This window comes from Sus scrofa, chromosome 15 (genome assembly GCF_054392235.1).
Source record: "Sus scrofa isolate SSC_HxYL_T2T_F1_AM1 chromosome 15, Sscrofa_HxYL_maternal_Yorkshire_Landrace_v2.0, whole genome shotgun sequence".
Taxonomy (NCBI): Eukaryota; Metazoa; Chordata; class Mammalia; order Artiodactyla; family Suidae; genus Sus; species Sus scrofa.
The window spans coordinates 21,813,244-21,830,741 of NC_139397.1; the positions used below are offsets into that span (position 1 = coordinate 21,813,244).

A 17,498-nucleotide genomic window follows, 5' to 3' on the forward strand; every position below is an offset into this window, starting at 1 on the left:
ATTAGCTAAGAAGGCACTAGAGTTATTATGTAATATGTCTCCATAAGCATCCCTAAGGCAAGTCAGGGTCCTGAGGACTGTGGAGTGGATGGATGTTAAGAAACTGGTTGGAGATATTGGTCAGTGCAGGTCCTGCCTATAGACCTCAGTTCCCTGCCTTCTGGACAAGTGTTCTTTATATAGTGCTCTCCTGACCATCATGGTAAGCACAAGAAAGGAACATTACATGATGGAAAAAAAAACAAAACTGACCTATTTATTGATGCCATGTCGTGGGATAGCTTTTGGGAGACTGGACACTCTATTAGTCTGTAAACTACCTGCCACAGGGACCTAAAACATTAAATGACTACATTTCTTTCTCTTTTAGGTATCACTTCCATCTTGTATTTTTAATTGGTTTAGCAAATGGAAACATTATATTATATGCATTCTTGAAGGTTTTTGAAAATCCATAACATTTAAATGTGTAGTAGAAATGTTCTAATTAAGATGAAGTAGCTGACAACTAAAGCATAGTGGTAAAACGAATTTTGTATGCTGATGATTAATGAATATTAGAATTTGGTTATACAAATTAAAAAAATATATTTAAGCCAAAGACTTCTAAAATGTTTGGGAATAATTTTCACTTATATATATGTAATATTGAGCTCCTGTTACATGGAAACACTATCAGCACACTTTGGAAGTGATACAGTGAAGGAAACCTTAGCACTTCTCCCTTTCACTTCTCATTGCCAGTTCATCAGCAAACCCAGATGGACCACTTCTCATCACTATCAGTGCTTTCATCTTTGTCCGAGCTACTGACATTTCTTTGCTTTTTCTTACTATTCTTTCTTCTTCTAAAATGATTCCTTATAGTCTGTTTTCCATACAGCAGTCAGAATAAAGTTTCCTGATATTAAAAAGTAATAAAAAGCTCACAAAATACATAAACAGATGTAGTATAATAAAAGAGATTGTACAAGAAAAATGTTAAACTTCATGGATACGTGAATCTAAAAATCATGTTCTAGTTGATGATGACACATCATATCATGAAATCTTTTTTCATGATGTTTTAGAAATAATATATGTTTTAGAAATATTTTCTAACGCAATAAAACATGTAAAGTAGTAAAAGCAAAAATTGTAATAATTTATATATTACAAAGTGAAAGAATAAAGGTAAATTTGCCCAAAATGCACTTATAATATTGTCATTTGCCTACTTAAAATCCTTCAGTTTCTTCCTATTGCTCTTACAATAAAATCAAAAGTTATTTTCTTTTTTTTCCTTTTTTTCTTACTCAATGAATTTATTACATTTATAGTTTTATAATGATCGTCACAATCCAATTTTATAGGATTTCCATCCCACAACCCTAGTGCATCCCCCCACCCCCCAAACTGTCTCCTTTGGAAACCATAAGTTTTTCAAAGTCTGTACAAAGGACACAATGAACTTCTTTGCAGAACAGATACTGACTCACAAAGTTATTTTCATGTCTTACAAAGACCCGTAGACTTCCTCACCAACTTCTATAGCCACTCATTGGACAAATTGCTCTGTCTTCCTTTGTCCTCATTCAGTTCCTTAACCTGACAATTTTCTTCTTCTTCTTTTTTTTTTTTTTTTTTTTTTCCATTTAGGTCCATCTTTTAGTTTAGTTCCTTGCAAATAATAGATGCTCAACAAATGCTGACGAAATGAGCACCAGGTTACAAATAATGGCCATCTCTTTTGGGGACAGTTGTATGTGATGCATATATAATTTATTTTTTTTATACTTAAAAGCATTTTCTGTAATAAATATGTGTTTTATAACTATCAGAAGGAAAAATGGCATTATAGAATTTAAGAGCCTATTTGATGAAATTCAGCAAGTCAGAAGGAACTGAGAAATAGATTATCACAAGGAGATCAAGGGTCTGTACAAGAAAATCAACTCAGTAAGGTATTGCATTTAGGTATCATGGGTATAGTGTTGGGTTAAGAGAATCTGGTCCATCCAGAGTTGTACTTTCCCATTACTTTATGGCTATTTAATTTGAACTTAAATCAAAGTAAATTTAAAATTTACTTTCTTGGTTACACTAACTGCATTTCAAGTCTTTGATGGTCATATATAGCTAGTCATTGATATATTTGAACAGTAGAGATGAACATTTTCATGATTGGAGAAAATACTATGTCATAGAAAGTACAGGATCTAAAATCTGAATGTAGCTATCATAGGAACTCAGTGTAGACAACAAATGAATGAAGAAAGACTTAAGTATTGTATTTTTGTATTCCTGCCTTTTAAAATTGCACCCCAAAAAATCGAATACCTCGTAATACACCTGACTAAGGAAGTAAAAGACTTATAAGCTGAGAACTATAAAACATTAATCAAGCAAATTAAAGAAGATGTAAAGAAATGGAAAGATATTCCATGCTCCTGGGTTGGAAAAATTAATATTGTAAAAATGGCCGTACTACCCAAAGCAATCTACAGATTCAATGCAATCCCTATCAAATTACCCATATTTTTCATAGAACTAGAACAAACAATTCAAAAATTTATATGGAACCACAAAAGATCCAAAAACCAAGCAGGTGGCATAACTCTCCCAGACTTCAGGCAATATTATAAAACCACCGTCATCATGACAGTGTGGTACTGGTATCCAAACAGACAGACCAGTGGAACAGAATAGAGAATCTAGAAATAAAGCCAGACACCTATGGTCAATTAATCTTTGACAAAGGTGGCAAGAACATAAAATGGGAAAAAGACAGCCTTTTCAGCAACATTGCTGGGAAACCTGGACAGCTGCATACAAATCAGTGAAACTAGAACACACCCTCACACCATGCACAAAAAGAAACTCAAAATGGCATGAAGACTTAAATATAAGACAAGACACCATCAAACTCCTGGAAGAGAACATAGGCAAAACATTCTCTGACATCAACCTTACAAATGTTTTCTCAGATCAGTCTCCCAAAGCAACAGAAATAAAAGCAAAAGTAAACCAATGAGAACTAATCAAACTGACAAGCTTTTGCACAGCAAAGGAAACCAAAAAGAAAATAAAAAGACAACTTACAGAATGGGAGAAAATAGTTTCAAATGCTGCAGCTGACAAGGGTGTAATCTCTAAAATATACAAGCAACTTGTACAACTCAACAGCAAAAAAGCCAACAACCCAATTGAAAAAATGGTCAAAAGACCTGAGCAGACATTTCTCCAAGGAAGATATACAGATGGCCAATAAGCACATGAAAAAATGCTCAACATCCCTGATTATTAGAGAAATACAAATCAAAGCTACCATGAGATACCACCTCACACCAGTCAGAATGGCCATCATTAAGAAGTCCACAAATAACAAGCGTTGGAGGGGGTGTGTAGAAAAGGGAACCCTCCTACACTATTGGTGGGAATGTAAGCTGGTACAACCACTATGGAGAACAGTATGGAGGTACCTTAGAAAACTAAATATAGACCTACCATATCACCCAGCAATCCCACTCTTGGTCATATATCAGAACAAAACTTTCCTTGAAAAAGACTAAGGCAGCACTGTTCACAATAACCAAGACATGGAAACAACCCAAATATCCAATGATAGATGATTCGATTAGGAAGATGTGGTATATATACACAATGGAACACTACTCAGCCATAAAAAAACTCAAATAATGCCATTTGTGGCAACATGGATGGAACTAGAGACTCTCATCCTGAATGAAATAAGTCAGAAAGAGAAAGACAATTGCCATATGATATCACTTATATCTGGAATCTAATATAGGGCACAAATGAACCTTTCCCCAGAAAAGAAAATCATGGACTTGGAGAAGAGACTTGTGGTTGCCAAGGGGGAGGGGGGTGGGAGTGGGATGGATTGGGAGCTTGGGGTTAACAGATGCAGACTACTGCCTTTGGAATAGATTAGCAATGACATCCTGCTGTGTAGCACTGGGAGCTATGTCTGGTCACTTATGATGGAGCATGATAATGGGAGAAAAAAGGAGTGTATACATATATTTGTAACTAGGTCACCATGCTGTACAGTAGAAAAAAATGTATTCGGGAAATAACAATTCATTACAATTAAGACTGCCTGATAAGAATAAATAAATAAATAGAAAGACTTAGGTAGTGAGGCTGGACAACATGAATCCAGGCAAGGAGTGACATAGCTGGAAGATGGAATGGACTCTTTTGTCAAGGCTTATTGAACCCTTCAAGGAATTGTTTAAGTATAAATAGCAACTCAAATTGGTATCTGTGTTAAATTGTGTACTGTATCCCATTAGGTAATAAATGGTTTCAGAAGGTGGGGGTTTTCGAAAATATTTTGTGGGGCAAGAGTGAAATAAGGTAGCCTATGAAGGATTTTCTCCCAGATTGTATATGGTGGTGGTTAGAATATTGAGTGCCTGTTCTATTTCTCATTTTACTGCCCCTCCATACTTTCTAAGGTATAAAAATATACATTTTGATAATAGTGGTCAGACTCCTACAGTACTTAGGTATATTTAACATCTCTTTTGACATATTAAGAGAATAAGGTAAGAGGCAAAAAACTATCTATATTCAAACTGAGCCAAAGAAATAGAAAATCTTGAATTTTGTTGTGTTGAATAATTTTGGATTCCTTAAGGAAACATGACCCAGACTGTAGGTATAATGTGCATTGAAACTGTATATAGACACAATCCCAAATGTTTAGAACAGTGTGCACGTGCTTTCAGCACAGAGCCGTTTTGGTTAGACGATTATAATAGCAGCTTACTTATACTTTGGTGAGATGGTAAGCTAATGATGTAGCTGTTAATTTGAATTTAGCAGACATTTTAAATATAGGTTTCTCTTACAGAGACAAAAGTTGCAATTTAAAGCTCTTTGGTGGTCTAAAAACAGCTTAATTCTGTAGTAGCATGGTAATAAGTACTAATCCAGCTTATACAGTGATTGTAGTATGTCATGTTTGTGAAAGATTGCCCAACTGCTTTCTCTGGGTTTTATGTTAATTTAAAAATATTAAACATAAAACCTTATAACATCTTCATGCTGAGATAAACTGTTCAATTTAACTTGTGCTCAAGCAGCAGCTGTCAGGAATTATCTTGTTCCTAGTGGTTTTTGCTCTCACCTTGTGCCCTTTCCTGCCAGAGACACAGTGTGGGATGATAAAGCTCACCTTGTTAGGATTTATTGCTTAAATAATACCTGAGGCAAGATGAACATTGGGGGCCTAGAGATTAGCTGCTGATTTAGTGATGTCATTCATTGTGTTATTATACACTTTTTTTTAAATTGATGTAAGAGATCAAAGTAAAAATTGCCTAGGAATCTTACCTGCTTTTCTTTTGTGTGCATTTTCATCATTTCATTTTGTGTCATCGAGCTTAATATTTGAGGAATTGCTTATTGTCCAATTTAACTATTATTTTACAAGTGAGAAAGCAAAGAAAAATGTTTTACTGGTGTTGGAGATAATTTCCACAATTAGAAGTAGTGAGGGCTATTTCAAGACTAGCTATAAAAATAAAATGAGTTTTCTGTTAATGATTGAACAAACTGAAGGAAGTGTTGGTGTGGGCAGTCCAAAATGATTAATATTATGAAAATCATTGCCATTTTACTTTTGAATGTATTGCATTCTTTCATTTGAGGGGTTTTATTTGGAAGGCTCGACTCTAGATTTGGATTCCTTGATTATGGATCAGCTGGTAGCTAGGGTAAGAAGAGGAGGTGTGTGGTGGGAGGACAGTGAAGGACTTGTGTTGGTTAAACATTTGCTACAGATGTTCCACCCTGAAGATGATTCTCATGGAGGAAACTAACAATTGGATTCTGACTAAAAGTATATATAGAATGGGTTTATTGTTTATGAAATGTAGCATATTTTCCCTTTCTACTCAATGCCATTTAATGCATATCCTCCCAAATTTGTAATTTTGTAAATGTATGTAACTTAAAAATTTGCAAGACTAAATCAGTGATTTACAATACGGTGTTCACTTAGATTAATCAATTTTTAACATTTTTCACACTTATTTCTATCTAAGAATATTTGAATATTTTTAAGAAGTAGCCTTCTGACTGAACCGTTTAAGAAATTAGTTGCAGACATCATGATGCTTCATATGTAAATAATTCAACATGTCATATTCTCCTCTGTAATTGCAATAATATTACTATACTTCAATTTGATTGATAAAGATTTATAATTTTATATTCATCCCATATTTAGAATTTCCCTATTGTCTTTATAATGTCCTTCATAGTTTTTTTTTTTTTTTTTTTCTTTATCCAGTATCCCATCAAGGATCACACATTGCATTTTGTTTTGGGATCTCTATTTCCCTTTACTGTTTTTGTTTTTTTTTTTCCTTTTGTAACCTAGACATTTTTGGAGATCCAGCCCATTTATTTTGCAGAATATTTGTCTGATTGTTTCCTCATGACCAGTTCAGATCAGGCATTTTTGGTGGGAACACTACATTGGTGCTTTCTCTCTTTCTCAGTGGATCACATTAGGAAAACGTCTCTTTGACCCGTTATTGTTCATATTAAGTTTGATCATTTGGGTAAGTTGATATCTACCAAATTTCTGCATTATAAAGGTACTATTTTAAAAATAATTAATGCATAGATGGAAGCTGCAGTTAATGAATTTTTCTTCTTTGTGTGTGGAGAACATCTAGTTTGCTCGGGTCTTTTTTTTTTGGCTTTTTGCCATTTCTTGGGCTGCTCCTGCGGCATATGGAGGTTCCCAGGCTAGGGGTCTAATCGGAGCTGTAGCTGCTGGCCTACACCAGAGCCACAGCAACACGGGACCCGAGACGCATCTGCAACCTACACCACAGCTCACGGCAACGCCGAATCCTTAACTCACTGAGTAAGGCCAGGAATCGAACCTGCAAGCTCATGCTTCTAGTCGGATTCGTTAGCCACGACGGGAACTCCTGCTGAGGTCTTAATGAGTAAAAATTAGTGGTTGCTTGTATATGTTGGGGGGTGGGAAGTAGGCAAAGAGAAGGGGGAATATTGTTTAATAACTAGATCCCCAGGTTGCCGTCCATTTTCTTTTAAGGAACATGTTGGTTGAGATTAAATTCTCTTCTCTCTACTAAGGATCAGACTTGTAGATAAGGAAATATCTTAATATTTCAGAATTTTTGGTCCAGACTTTAATAAAGCGTATACTTAGTACTGGTGGTGGGACTATTTTCATATAAAATAGGACATTTCCTGAAGATAATTTTTTTACTTGCTTTAGTTGAGTAAAATAGACAGTCTAAAAAAATGCATCTCCTTTGATAAGATTTTTACTTTAAACAAATAAACCATAACATTAATACAATAATGTGAGTTTAGAGAAGTAGTTGCTTCTTGGTCATATGTGCCTTTTTTAGTCCATGAAGAAGATGCTTGCATTCCTATTTATGATATATACACTTATTATGTAATCATTCTTCTTATGTGAAAGGCTAGTGCTGCAGATCATATAAGCACCTGAAGTTAGCCATTTGGCTTGTCAGCAAGGGAGAATTTATAGTAGTTGTAATCATGGTAATAACAAGGATGCTCTTTGTATTTATTAAGTACAGTAAAAAGCATTTGCAGTGTAAGTGGTCCACAACCAATTCATATCCCTGGTGTAATGAACAGTACTTCAAGTTTAGAAGACCAGGCGTCTCTGCTTTGCCACTTCCTACCAGTGTGATTCTAGAAAAAACTCTTAACCTTCTTGAACCTCATTTTTTAGAATGGGAATTAAAGTTATAAGGGTCAAATGATGCTGTATTATGTTATAAAGGTGGCATTCCATCAAAATTGTGCCATCTAAATGTCCTCAGCTGCTCAGGGACAGTTTTTGTGTCCATACAAGTTAGCCTCCTCATTAGTGAGATATTTCTAAGTTGTCCCGGACAGTTGTCCCTTTCTGTTTGTTCCTCTAATACTTTTTTCATGACGCTACTATAAGTAGCATTCATTATATGGGCTGTGTCTGTTCTTCCTGGCTTGACCCTGGTATATAGTAGGCATTTATGTAAATGTTTGTGGAATGACTGAATAAATAGACACTATTTCATTTATAAATATGGATAGGTAGACATTCAGTTTTCTTTCCTCCAACCCCCAGAGACAAGGAATCAGACTTTCCTCACTTTTTAATTTTATGTTTTATATAAGGGATATTGCAGAGTGTACATCTGGTGCCATTAGTGGTCCAGTAATGTAAAAGAAGATATTTAAAAATCCCAAAACTATTGCAGAATATTTAAAAGGGGGGCAGTGAGAAAACATGCCAGGAGGAAAAGCCCTCACTAGATAAGTCCATTGCATAAATCAAAAGGGTTTATGTCATAACACGAACATGTGCCATTCCTGCTCATATATTGAATTTCAGTAGTTGGTTGCATAAAGAAGTAAAGTGTAATGAAACTGGCAAGCAAAGTATTCCCCAGTCAGCCTTATCTTTGTTCTATTTGTCCTTCAGATAGAGCTTTTCTTGCCTTTTTCAATAAAATCCATCCAGCATTTTTTTTTTTTTTTCTTTGCATTTCTCAGTAACTGAGCTGGGAAGACCAATGAGATTCAGGGCTTTTACAGTCCTTAGCAGCTGCTTTTTAAGAGATCAAAACTTAGAATGCTGCTACATGGTATTAGGGCTTAACTCTTGATGTGTCCCTATGGGGGATATGTTTTCCTTGGGGTAGGATAAAGAAAGAGGGGAGAAAGAGAAGGATGCACAGTTTAAGTGTGCTCAGGACAGTAACCAGAATTTCCTTATTTCCTAGGATCCTCTTCGCAAGTTCAGTGCTTAACCTGACCGAACTGGTTGCCCTTCGGCCTGACCTTGGGAAATTGAAAAAGATTCTGTACTTCCATGAGAACCAGTTGGTATATCCTGTCAAGAAATGTCAGGAGAGAGATTTCCAATATGGATACAACCAAATTCTCTCATGGTAGGTATAGATTGTATCATTATATTTAATCCTTTGCTACCTTTTCCTTTATAAATAGTTAGCTTTTAAATCTGGAGACCTACTGTACACTTATTTAGATTAGGTGCGAATGCCTTTCATGGTAGGAATTACTTGTGCCTCTGCAATGTATAAAAGAACAGTTAATCCTTTTTATAAAATACATGTACAGTAACAATCTAATTATATGTTAAACTAATTATCTGTGTTCTACAACATTCAAAATAGAATCAACCATCAAAATAGAATCTTCACCCCTTGATTCCATAATCTATTGTTTAAAGCATACTTTTAGAACAAGGCAGTTAATCAGTGCTTATTTACCAGCTACTTTCAGGGTATCTAGGTAAAATCAAAACATAAATTTACAGAGAAGTAAGTAAAAATTAAAGCATAGTGGAGCAAGGAGTTTTTATCCTTTTTTTTTTTTTTTAACTTATTATTTGTAAGAGGAAACTAGGGAAAATGAATCTTTAGGTGGTGATTTTTTTTTTTCCCCTCATTGAATCTTCTGAAATTGCACAGCCTTAAAATACCATGACATTTCAAAGGTGATGGTCCTTCTCTGTTGTTACTTCAACCAAGTATATCTCCTGAAGTATAGTTAATGAAAGAAGTTAATAACAACTCTGAAACAACTTTGCAAGTGGAGTCAATTTGGTAGTGATAGCCTTCAGTTTACTTACCTTTTTTAATAGCTATTAAATCAATTGGGGTTGATGATGTGTTTAAACAGAGTCCCACCTCTTTTGCAAGTATATTCCAAGTATATTCCATAGTTTCATTGACATAGAGAAACAGCTAGATGGTAATACTTCTGTGTTTTGAGCATTTTGTAAATGTTTTCCTGCAATCATTTTTACAAGCTGCTTCAATTGTGAAGTAGCAGTGCTATCAAAATAGAGTGGAACTGTTTCACTTCAAATGTCTCATAAAAAAGCAACCGTTTTAAAATTTCATAATAAAATTAAAATATTTTATATTGAAACAGAGAGGGGGAAGTATGTTTTAAAAACAAAAATAAAATCATTTTGTGCTTTATCAATATGGAAAACATTTGTAATATTCTTTTGGTTTCTTGAATTAGCATCATTCTTTTCCTCAGATAGTGTGTTTATTACCCCTGAGAAATAACTGGAGAAAAAAAATTAAGTCTATTTTTCCCTTTATGGGTGGCTTTAAAGTTAATGGAAGTTACACCCACTCATACTGGAGAGGAAATGTATGAAAAAGAATATTTCTGACAACTCTCTTGGATCTTTAATTTGGCAAAAACTGGGTTTTTAAGAATATGAGTAGTTGGGTTGCATGCCCTTTGAGGGCAGATAGCTAAATAATTTTTAGCTCACTGCTCCTCATCTCTCTGTTTCATAAAAGATTGTTTTTGCTCAAAGAGAATGAAACTATAAAAGCTATACTGATTTTTCAGCATTGCTCTTCTCAAGAGGGTAAACTGATAGACTAAGAGAGAAAGATATATAAAGAAGTAGATTTGCTCATTGGTGGGACTCTTAATGAGAAAAAAAATGGTTTGAAGTCGTTCAGAGGAAAAATAAGAGTGTCGGGAAGCAGTCCAGTTCGGATTCTCTTTGAAAAGTATGACTCCTGCTTCCTCAAATGTTTCTTTAGTTTTCTTGCTGACTTCTGCTTTTGTTGGCACTGTCAGATTTCTTTCTTGACCACGTGGCAGTTAAGGACTTCAGAGATGACTGACATAAGTGCTCACCTTAAATAGAGGTTTCACTAACCCTCTGACTTATGAACACGTGTCAGAACTATATATTATGTCCTGTGAGTCGCTATTACAATATGTGACATATGGTGAAAACAGACTAGCTGTAAAACATCCTTCAACTTTTGGTACATTATTATATTGGCTTCCTTATTGCTTGGTATTGTCAGCACTTCTATGACATTCTCTTGTATTATCCATGTTGTAATCACCCCTAATCCCAAATTTGCACTAGGCTGCAACTAAAAAAAAAAAAAAAAAAAAAAAAAAAAAATGGAAAAAAATTTTGCAGGGGTGGGGGCAGATAAGGGTGGCAGGTCAACATTCTTTTGATTTTTCATTCCTCTATGTATTGATAATAGGAACTTTGGCTATCTCAGTAAATGTGAATTAAAGGAAACAGGATTATTTAGCTCTGTTTGTTCTGTAAGCTCTGCTTATTCATTTGTGTTTTGCAATCTTACTGTCTTAAGTATCTTTTTTTTCAGTTTTCTGATGTCCTTTTCAGGGTGAAATAGAACTAACTTCTTTTTCTATTGGATCTTGTATACCTTCTTATCAAAGAATTTATATGCATTTTATTGAGATCCAGTGACACTGAGACCCTGAATCATCGCTTAGAGCAAAGAGGGTTATTTTAAAAAATAAAACAGTGATTTATTAAACTGGTTTTTTGACTCATAAAGGGAACATAGGACTTGCTCTAGGTTTATCCAGATCACCCATGGTTATCATTTGTGTTCACTGGTTTCCAAGAAAATGTTTATAAGCAGGCCTGGAAACTACTGACATATTTATGATATGTAAACTTTGCTTTTACATTTCCTTTTACATATGTATTTTAGATTATTTTTATTTTTAAAAAGTATTAAGGAGAGGATCATAGCCTTTGCATTGAAAGCAATAGCCAGTATTATATTTATTTTAATTCCGAAGGTACATGGTGTTTTTTTATTTTTTTGTTTTTCTTTTTGCTTTTTAGGGCTATTCACAGGTTAGGGGTTGAATCGGAGGTACAGCTGCCAGCCTACACCACAGCCACAGCAATGCCAGATCCGAGCTGTGTCTGTGATTTACACCGCAGCTCATGGCAATGCTGGATCCTTAACCCACGGAGCGGGACCAGGAATCAAACCCTCATCCTCATGGATACTAGGCGGATTTGTTTCTACTGCACCACGATAGGAACTCCCAATTCTGAAGGTCCATGATGTTTTGATCCTTTATAATACATTACTTTATGTAATTGTTAGGACCCAGTGATACGGATTTCTGGATCCATTTTTACCAATTTCTTCTATCTACCTCACGGATTACTAATATAATAGTAAAACAAATCATTTGTAGAGTTCCCATATAATCCTTCCTGTGTAGTCCCAGAACTTTATAAAACCTAACAGATTCTTGAAGAAAGAGTTAAAATGAGGAGTTCCCGTCATGGCTCAGTGGTTAACGAATCCGACTAGGAACCATGAGGTTGCAGGTTCAATCCCTGACTTCACTCAGTGGGTTAAGGATCCGGTATTGCCATGAGCTGTGGTGTAGGTTGCAGATGCGGCTCGGATCCCACATTCCTGTGGCTGTGGCTGTGGCTGGCAGCTACAGCTCCGATTGGACACCTAGCCTGGGAACCTCCATACACCATGCGAGCGGCCCTAGAAAAAGCAAAAAGACAAAAAAAAAAAAAAAAGAGTTAAAACGAGAAATATATTTAACTACATATTATGAAGGTATTTTCTGGTATGAAAGATTTATCTGTGTTAGTCTCCTCAAAGGCAGTGAAAAGTACAGCATATTCTCAGTATAAAAGTGGAAAACGAAAAACATCACTGACCTAGAAACCCAATGTGGGTAATTGAGCCACAAAGAAGAAGATCCTGCTATCCTTGTTATTGACAATATACAACATTCCTGGCATTGCAGAGAAATATATTTTGGTTTGAAACCTTGTAGGATCCCATTAATAATTTAATTCCTCTCCTGCCTCTCCTCCCTGATGCCAACATTCTAACTTCCCTTGATATGATATTAATGAAACTCACTTATCTATTAGAATCATTTTGATAAATACTGGTGAGAAGTGCAGAGTTCTTTGCAGACCCAAGGTGCAGTATAAACTCTGATTAATATAGAGGTTTTAGGCTTGTAAAAATAACTGAATATGTGGGCTCACCATTTGCATTTATCCCTTCTCTTTACAGCCTGGTGGCTGATGTGGTCGTGTTCAACTCAGTTTTTAACATGGAGTCATTTCTCACTTCTATTGGGAAATTTATGAAGCTGATTCCTGATCACAGACCCCAGGGGCTGGAAAGCATCATCAGACCCAAGTGCCAGGTTCTTTACTTTCCCATCAGGTTTCCTGATGTGAGCAGGTCAGTATGTTTGAGTCTATTCTCAATATTGTGTCATAAATTATTCCCCACATGAATCAAAATCAGTGATGTTTTTGCCATTTTTAAACTTTTCAGCATAAGCACGGTTAACTAGAGAATCAAGTTCTATTTCACCATGCTGTGATTTACAAGATTTTAAATAATCGCATGTCCATCCTATCCCTCATGGTTAATTCTGATATTGAGTTCTTCCTTTCTTTTCTCTTATTTATTTCTTTGCCAAAGCAAGGTACTTTGGCTGTTAACACTTACTGTTTTGTTTCTTTGTTGTTTTCCTACAGAAGTCATTGTCAAACATATGTCTCAGTCTTTGTATTCAGCTTATGGTCATTGGTTTATATGTAGAATAATAACTGTTCTAAGTAAATCAACGTTAAATTTTACTGCTTGGATTACTTTCATTTCCCATGGTGCTTTCATCTATTTTGTTTCCTTCTCTCATTTTTTATTATTTATATTAGTAACGAATTAGGTCTTCTATATTGGGTTGCAAATGCCCTTAATTGCCTTTTCTTTTCCTCAGTCACTGAGGATATTTTTTTGTTACCCTTTTCCCTGGGCCCAGCCTGAATTAACAATGGATGATGTGGCTCAAAGGGAACATTCTAGAATTCCTTTTCACTTTTGATTAAACCTAGCAAAATTGTTTTTACTACCACCAGGAATATTTCTCCCTTGTGAATAGAAAGTTTACTTCAGTGGGACTCACACTAGCTAGGGATGCTGCTGTTTTGTGAATATGGCCTTAAGAAGAGTTCAGGGACAGCTGTTTCTTCCCCATCCTTGTAATGAAGGCATGAAACAACTTAATGTCCACACATGCTATACAGGAGGTCAGCATTAGTCTCTATGTTCTGGACTTACTGAGTTCATCCAGATTTTGTGGTGGGGACAGTTGTCCTCTTCCACACTCCTAATGCTGACTTATTTGAGTGTCTTACTAGTGAATATTGCACTGAAGAAAAATCTGCCTAATGCCAGATCAAGTTAGTGAGTCATAAAATTTAAGTTAGACCGCCTTAGCTAATCCTTAACTTTATGGAGTTTAGAAAACAGAAGCCCAGTAAAGCAGACTGGCTTGTACTCACACTGCTGATTATTGTAAGAGACTGAATTAAAATTTAGACTCAATGACTTTTGCCTTAATTTTCTGTTTACTGTCCAATTTTCCTGTCACTAGAGGTCATTTGTCAAAAATATTCAATGATTTGCTTGCAGTTTTGAAAACTCTAAAGCTAATCTAAGATCACAATTGATTTTCAGATATATGTGTACATATATATAAATATGTGCATATGTATATAATATATATTTCTAATATACAGTTTTCATATGTGTGAAACAGAATTTCAACTTCTGAAAAATATGATTGATATGATTGTTATACTCTAGATCTCTGATTAGCTAGACTGCAGTTTATACTTTAGATCATATTTTTAAAATATGAACCTTATTTTCTGGCATGCTTTAAAAATTTTCGTATAATAATACATAGTCAAAAATGTACATCTTTAAGTGACTAGGTAGGTTATAGCATATCTTAATTACTACTGCTATAGAATTCCAGATAAATAATATGTTTTAAAATTCATTTACATCTGATATATTCCTATAACATCATATGTTTAATACACCTGTGGCAATTGAATAGTTTATTAATTTGGACTGTATTACCATGAATAAATCTAGCTAAATGGAAGAAGGTTAAGAAACATTGTGGCCAAGATAACATTCATAAGCAAGGTCTTAGCCCAGAGTGTTATTTGAATTATTTTCAAATGGTAATTTGCTTTATCCAACCCAAACTCATATAGTGTAAGTAAGTGATTATTTGCATGAATGACAATCATCCTAATGCCTGCAGTCTTAAAAGAGTATTATTTTGTTGAGATGTTGAAAAATATTTAGTAATTCAAAAAGCAAAATAACCAAGGTGATTAAAAATAAAACAACTTTTGTATGCTTCTGTCTTTCTCCCTATACAGATATTATTTGATCTTGGCAAAAATGAATTTAAGTTCAAACAAATCAGAATATATACTTAAATTATTAATGTATAAAACATATAAGAAAATGTAATATAAGGATATTAATCGGGGAAGGGAAAAGCCCTATTTCAGCAAGTTATATCAGGGTTTATAAAGGTGATAAATGTTAAAACTTAGAGCATATCTGTCACACATAAATTCGACATTGCACCTGTAGTACCTGTTGTTACCTATTGCCTTCCATGGCCTCATTCTCAAAGAACAGAAAAATAGATTCAAAAAAGAATATTCACTTGAAAATACTCCAATACATGTATTGAAACATTCTGAGGTGGGAAAGCTCTTAAACACTATAGTTATGCATGCATATATTTGAGTCTTGGCTACCACTTACTAGCTCTGTGACCTGTGCAAGAGTAACGACCCTGAGCTTGTTGCCAGAACTTGGCCTTTGTCCCCCAGTGCCAGGTTGAAATGCGGAGACAGAGTTTTGGGTGAAGGAGAAAAGGAAATAGCTTTATTGCTTTGCAAGGCAAAGGAGGGTCACAGCAAGCACAGCCTTAAAGACTGTGCTCCCCCTTCCCGCGCCCCACCCCCGGCTTTGGGGGAGACACCCCCCCCCTCCCAGCTTTGGGGAAGATTGGGAGGTAGTTTTATAATTTAGGAGTAGAAAATAGGGCCCTCTGATAAGGATCACACAGATAAGTGATTGCACAGATAAAGCAAGTTTGCATTGTTTTCAAAGTTGGTGTTCAGTGGTCTGGTGGTCTTATTTCTGAATGAAGAATGCTTCATTAACATCTTTCATTTATTGGAGGTTTTAGTTCTGCAGAAGAACTCAAAGATACTGTTATCTATATTCCTTGAGGAGGGACCAGGACCTTTCCCCAAGGCTGCAGTATTGTTTCTTGACTGCTCCTCCCTGGTTTCTGCAACCCCTCCCTTCCGTGATTAGCAGCTGTTTGAACTCAGGGAAGGTCAAGGAGGCTGAAAGAGGCCTATTTCCTAAAAAGCATGGGCTTTTGTGCCCAGGAGCCCCACAGGTCCCTGCTTGGTTTCAAGCTCAGGTTCTTTCATGATTATGATTATTTTTACCTTGTCACCTTGTAGGTATGATGTAGTCACTAAATGAACTAAGGCATGTCAAATGCCAAACCTAGTGCCTGACACATAACAGAACCTTAATAAAGGTTGATTCATCCTCTTGCCTCCTTCATCCCCACTGTTACATAATTTAGCCCATTTATTACCACCTGACTGTAAAGGACTGTCTTCCTCTTTGCCCCCTCTTAACACGTGGAAGTAGAGAAGCACTCTGCCAAAGGAACAGCGTGAGATAAATAAAGTCATTCCTTTATTTATTCTTTTTATCACTCTGACTCAAAAAGCCTTTTGGCCACACAAGAACCTACCATTCATTGATGGTGAAGGAGCCACCTTCTTACTTTCATTCTTCTCTTGTCCTAAATTTCCGCCTTTTGTCTCCAGTTTAACTTCATTCTGTATTGTACTCAACTTTCTGTGTATACTCTCAGATTTTTTGCACCTTTTCTTTCCTATTGATTGGGAGAAAAACATCCAGCCATATTGATTAGCTTACTCTAAATGCACAACTCCTAAATTCAGATGGGCCCTTTGAGCGGCATAGCAAATGTACCACATTTCCCATCTTGTAAATAACTAATTATTCATTGTCCTTTCTTTGTAAGCATTTAATACCAAACCTGCTATCTTCATCTCAAATGATGACTGAAAAAAAAAATGGAAGCAATTGGAAAAGAATTTCTATGTGCTGCAACCATCACATGTACCCAACCAATTATGTGCTTCTGGGTGCATAGTTTTTATCTTCACACCTGGAACTATGGATGGACTGACCTTTCTTCTGTCTAAGGCCTTGTCTCCACTTTCTTGCCAGAGCCCATCCTTCTTGCATACTTAAAAATTATTGCTTTATCAAATGTTTTCTCTAATCTGTATCATCAGTTTTCTTCATTTCTGGATGGTTCCTATTAACAAACCAAAAATGCTATTTATTTTACATCTTTAAGCAGTTCTCTTGATTCTACTTCTTCCTCTGCTACTGCCTCACTTCTTTCTTTCTCTTAGTACTGAAACCTCTTGAAAGAGTTGTTTATACTTGTTTCCTATTTCATTCCTATTATGCTCTCTTAAGTCTACTTCACTGAAATGGTTTTTGTCTAGGTCACTGCTGACTTCCATGCCTCTAACTCCTGTGGTCAGTTCTCAGTCCCGTCTTAACTTCACACATCAGGATTGGACACACTATGGCACAGTCTTAAGCTGGCTTCTAGGACACATGTTGCTGTTTCTCAACCTTGTTGCTGGCTTCTTATCATTACCCTCATGTTTAGCTTTGGACTGGCCTTTGACAGACACC

At 35.6% G+C, this 17,498-nt stretch overlaps 1 protein-coding gene across 18 annotated transcripts in view; it reads left to right on the top strand.

Moving 5' to 3' along the window:
- GTDC1 (glycosyltransferase like domain containing 1) overlaps positions 1-17,498 on the top strand; it is a 427,341-nt gene that overhangs the window by 160,071 nt on the left and 249,772 nt on the right. For 16 of the 18 annotated variants that reach the window (XR_002339027.2, XR_014829227.1, XM_084998904.1 and 13 more), the window contains 2 exons: positions 8,796-8,963; positions 12,915-13,088. Coding sequence is in view for 14 of the 18 variants with exons in the window: in XM_084998904.1 (XP_084855030.1) it covers positions 8,796-8,963; positions 12,915-13,088 (342 nt within the window). In the remaining 4 variants the exon portion in view is untranslated. Of the gene's footprint in view, positions 1-6,515; positions 6,579-8,795; positions 8,964-12,914; positions 13,089-17,498 lie in introns of those variants that run through there. The other 2 variants (XM_084998906.1, XM_084998908.1) reach the window with 2 other exon arrangements.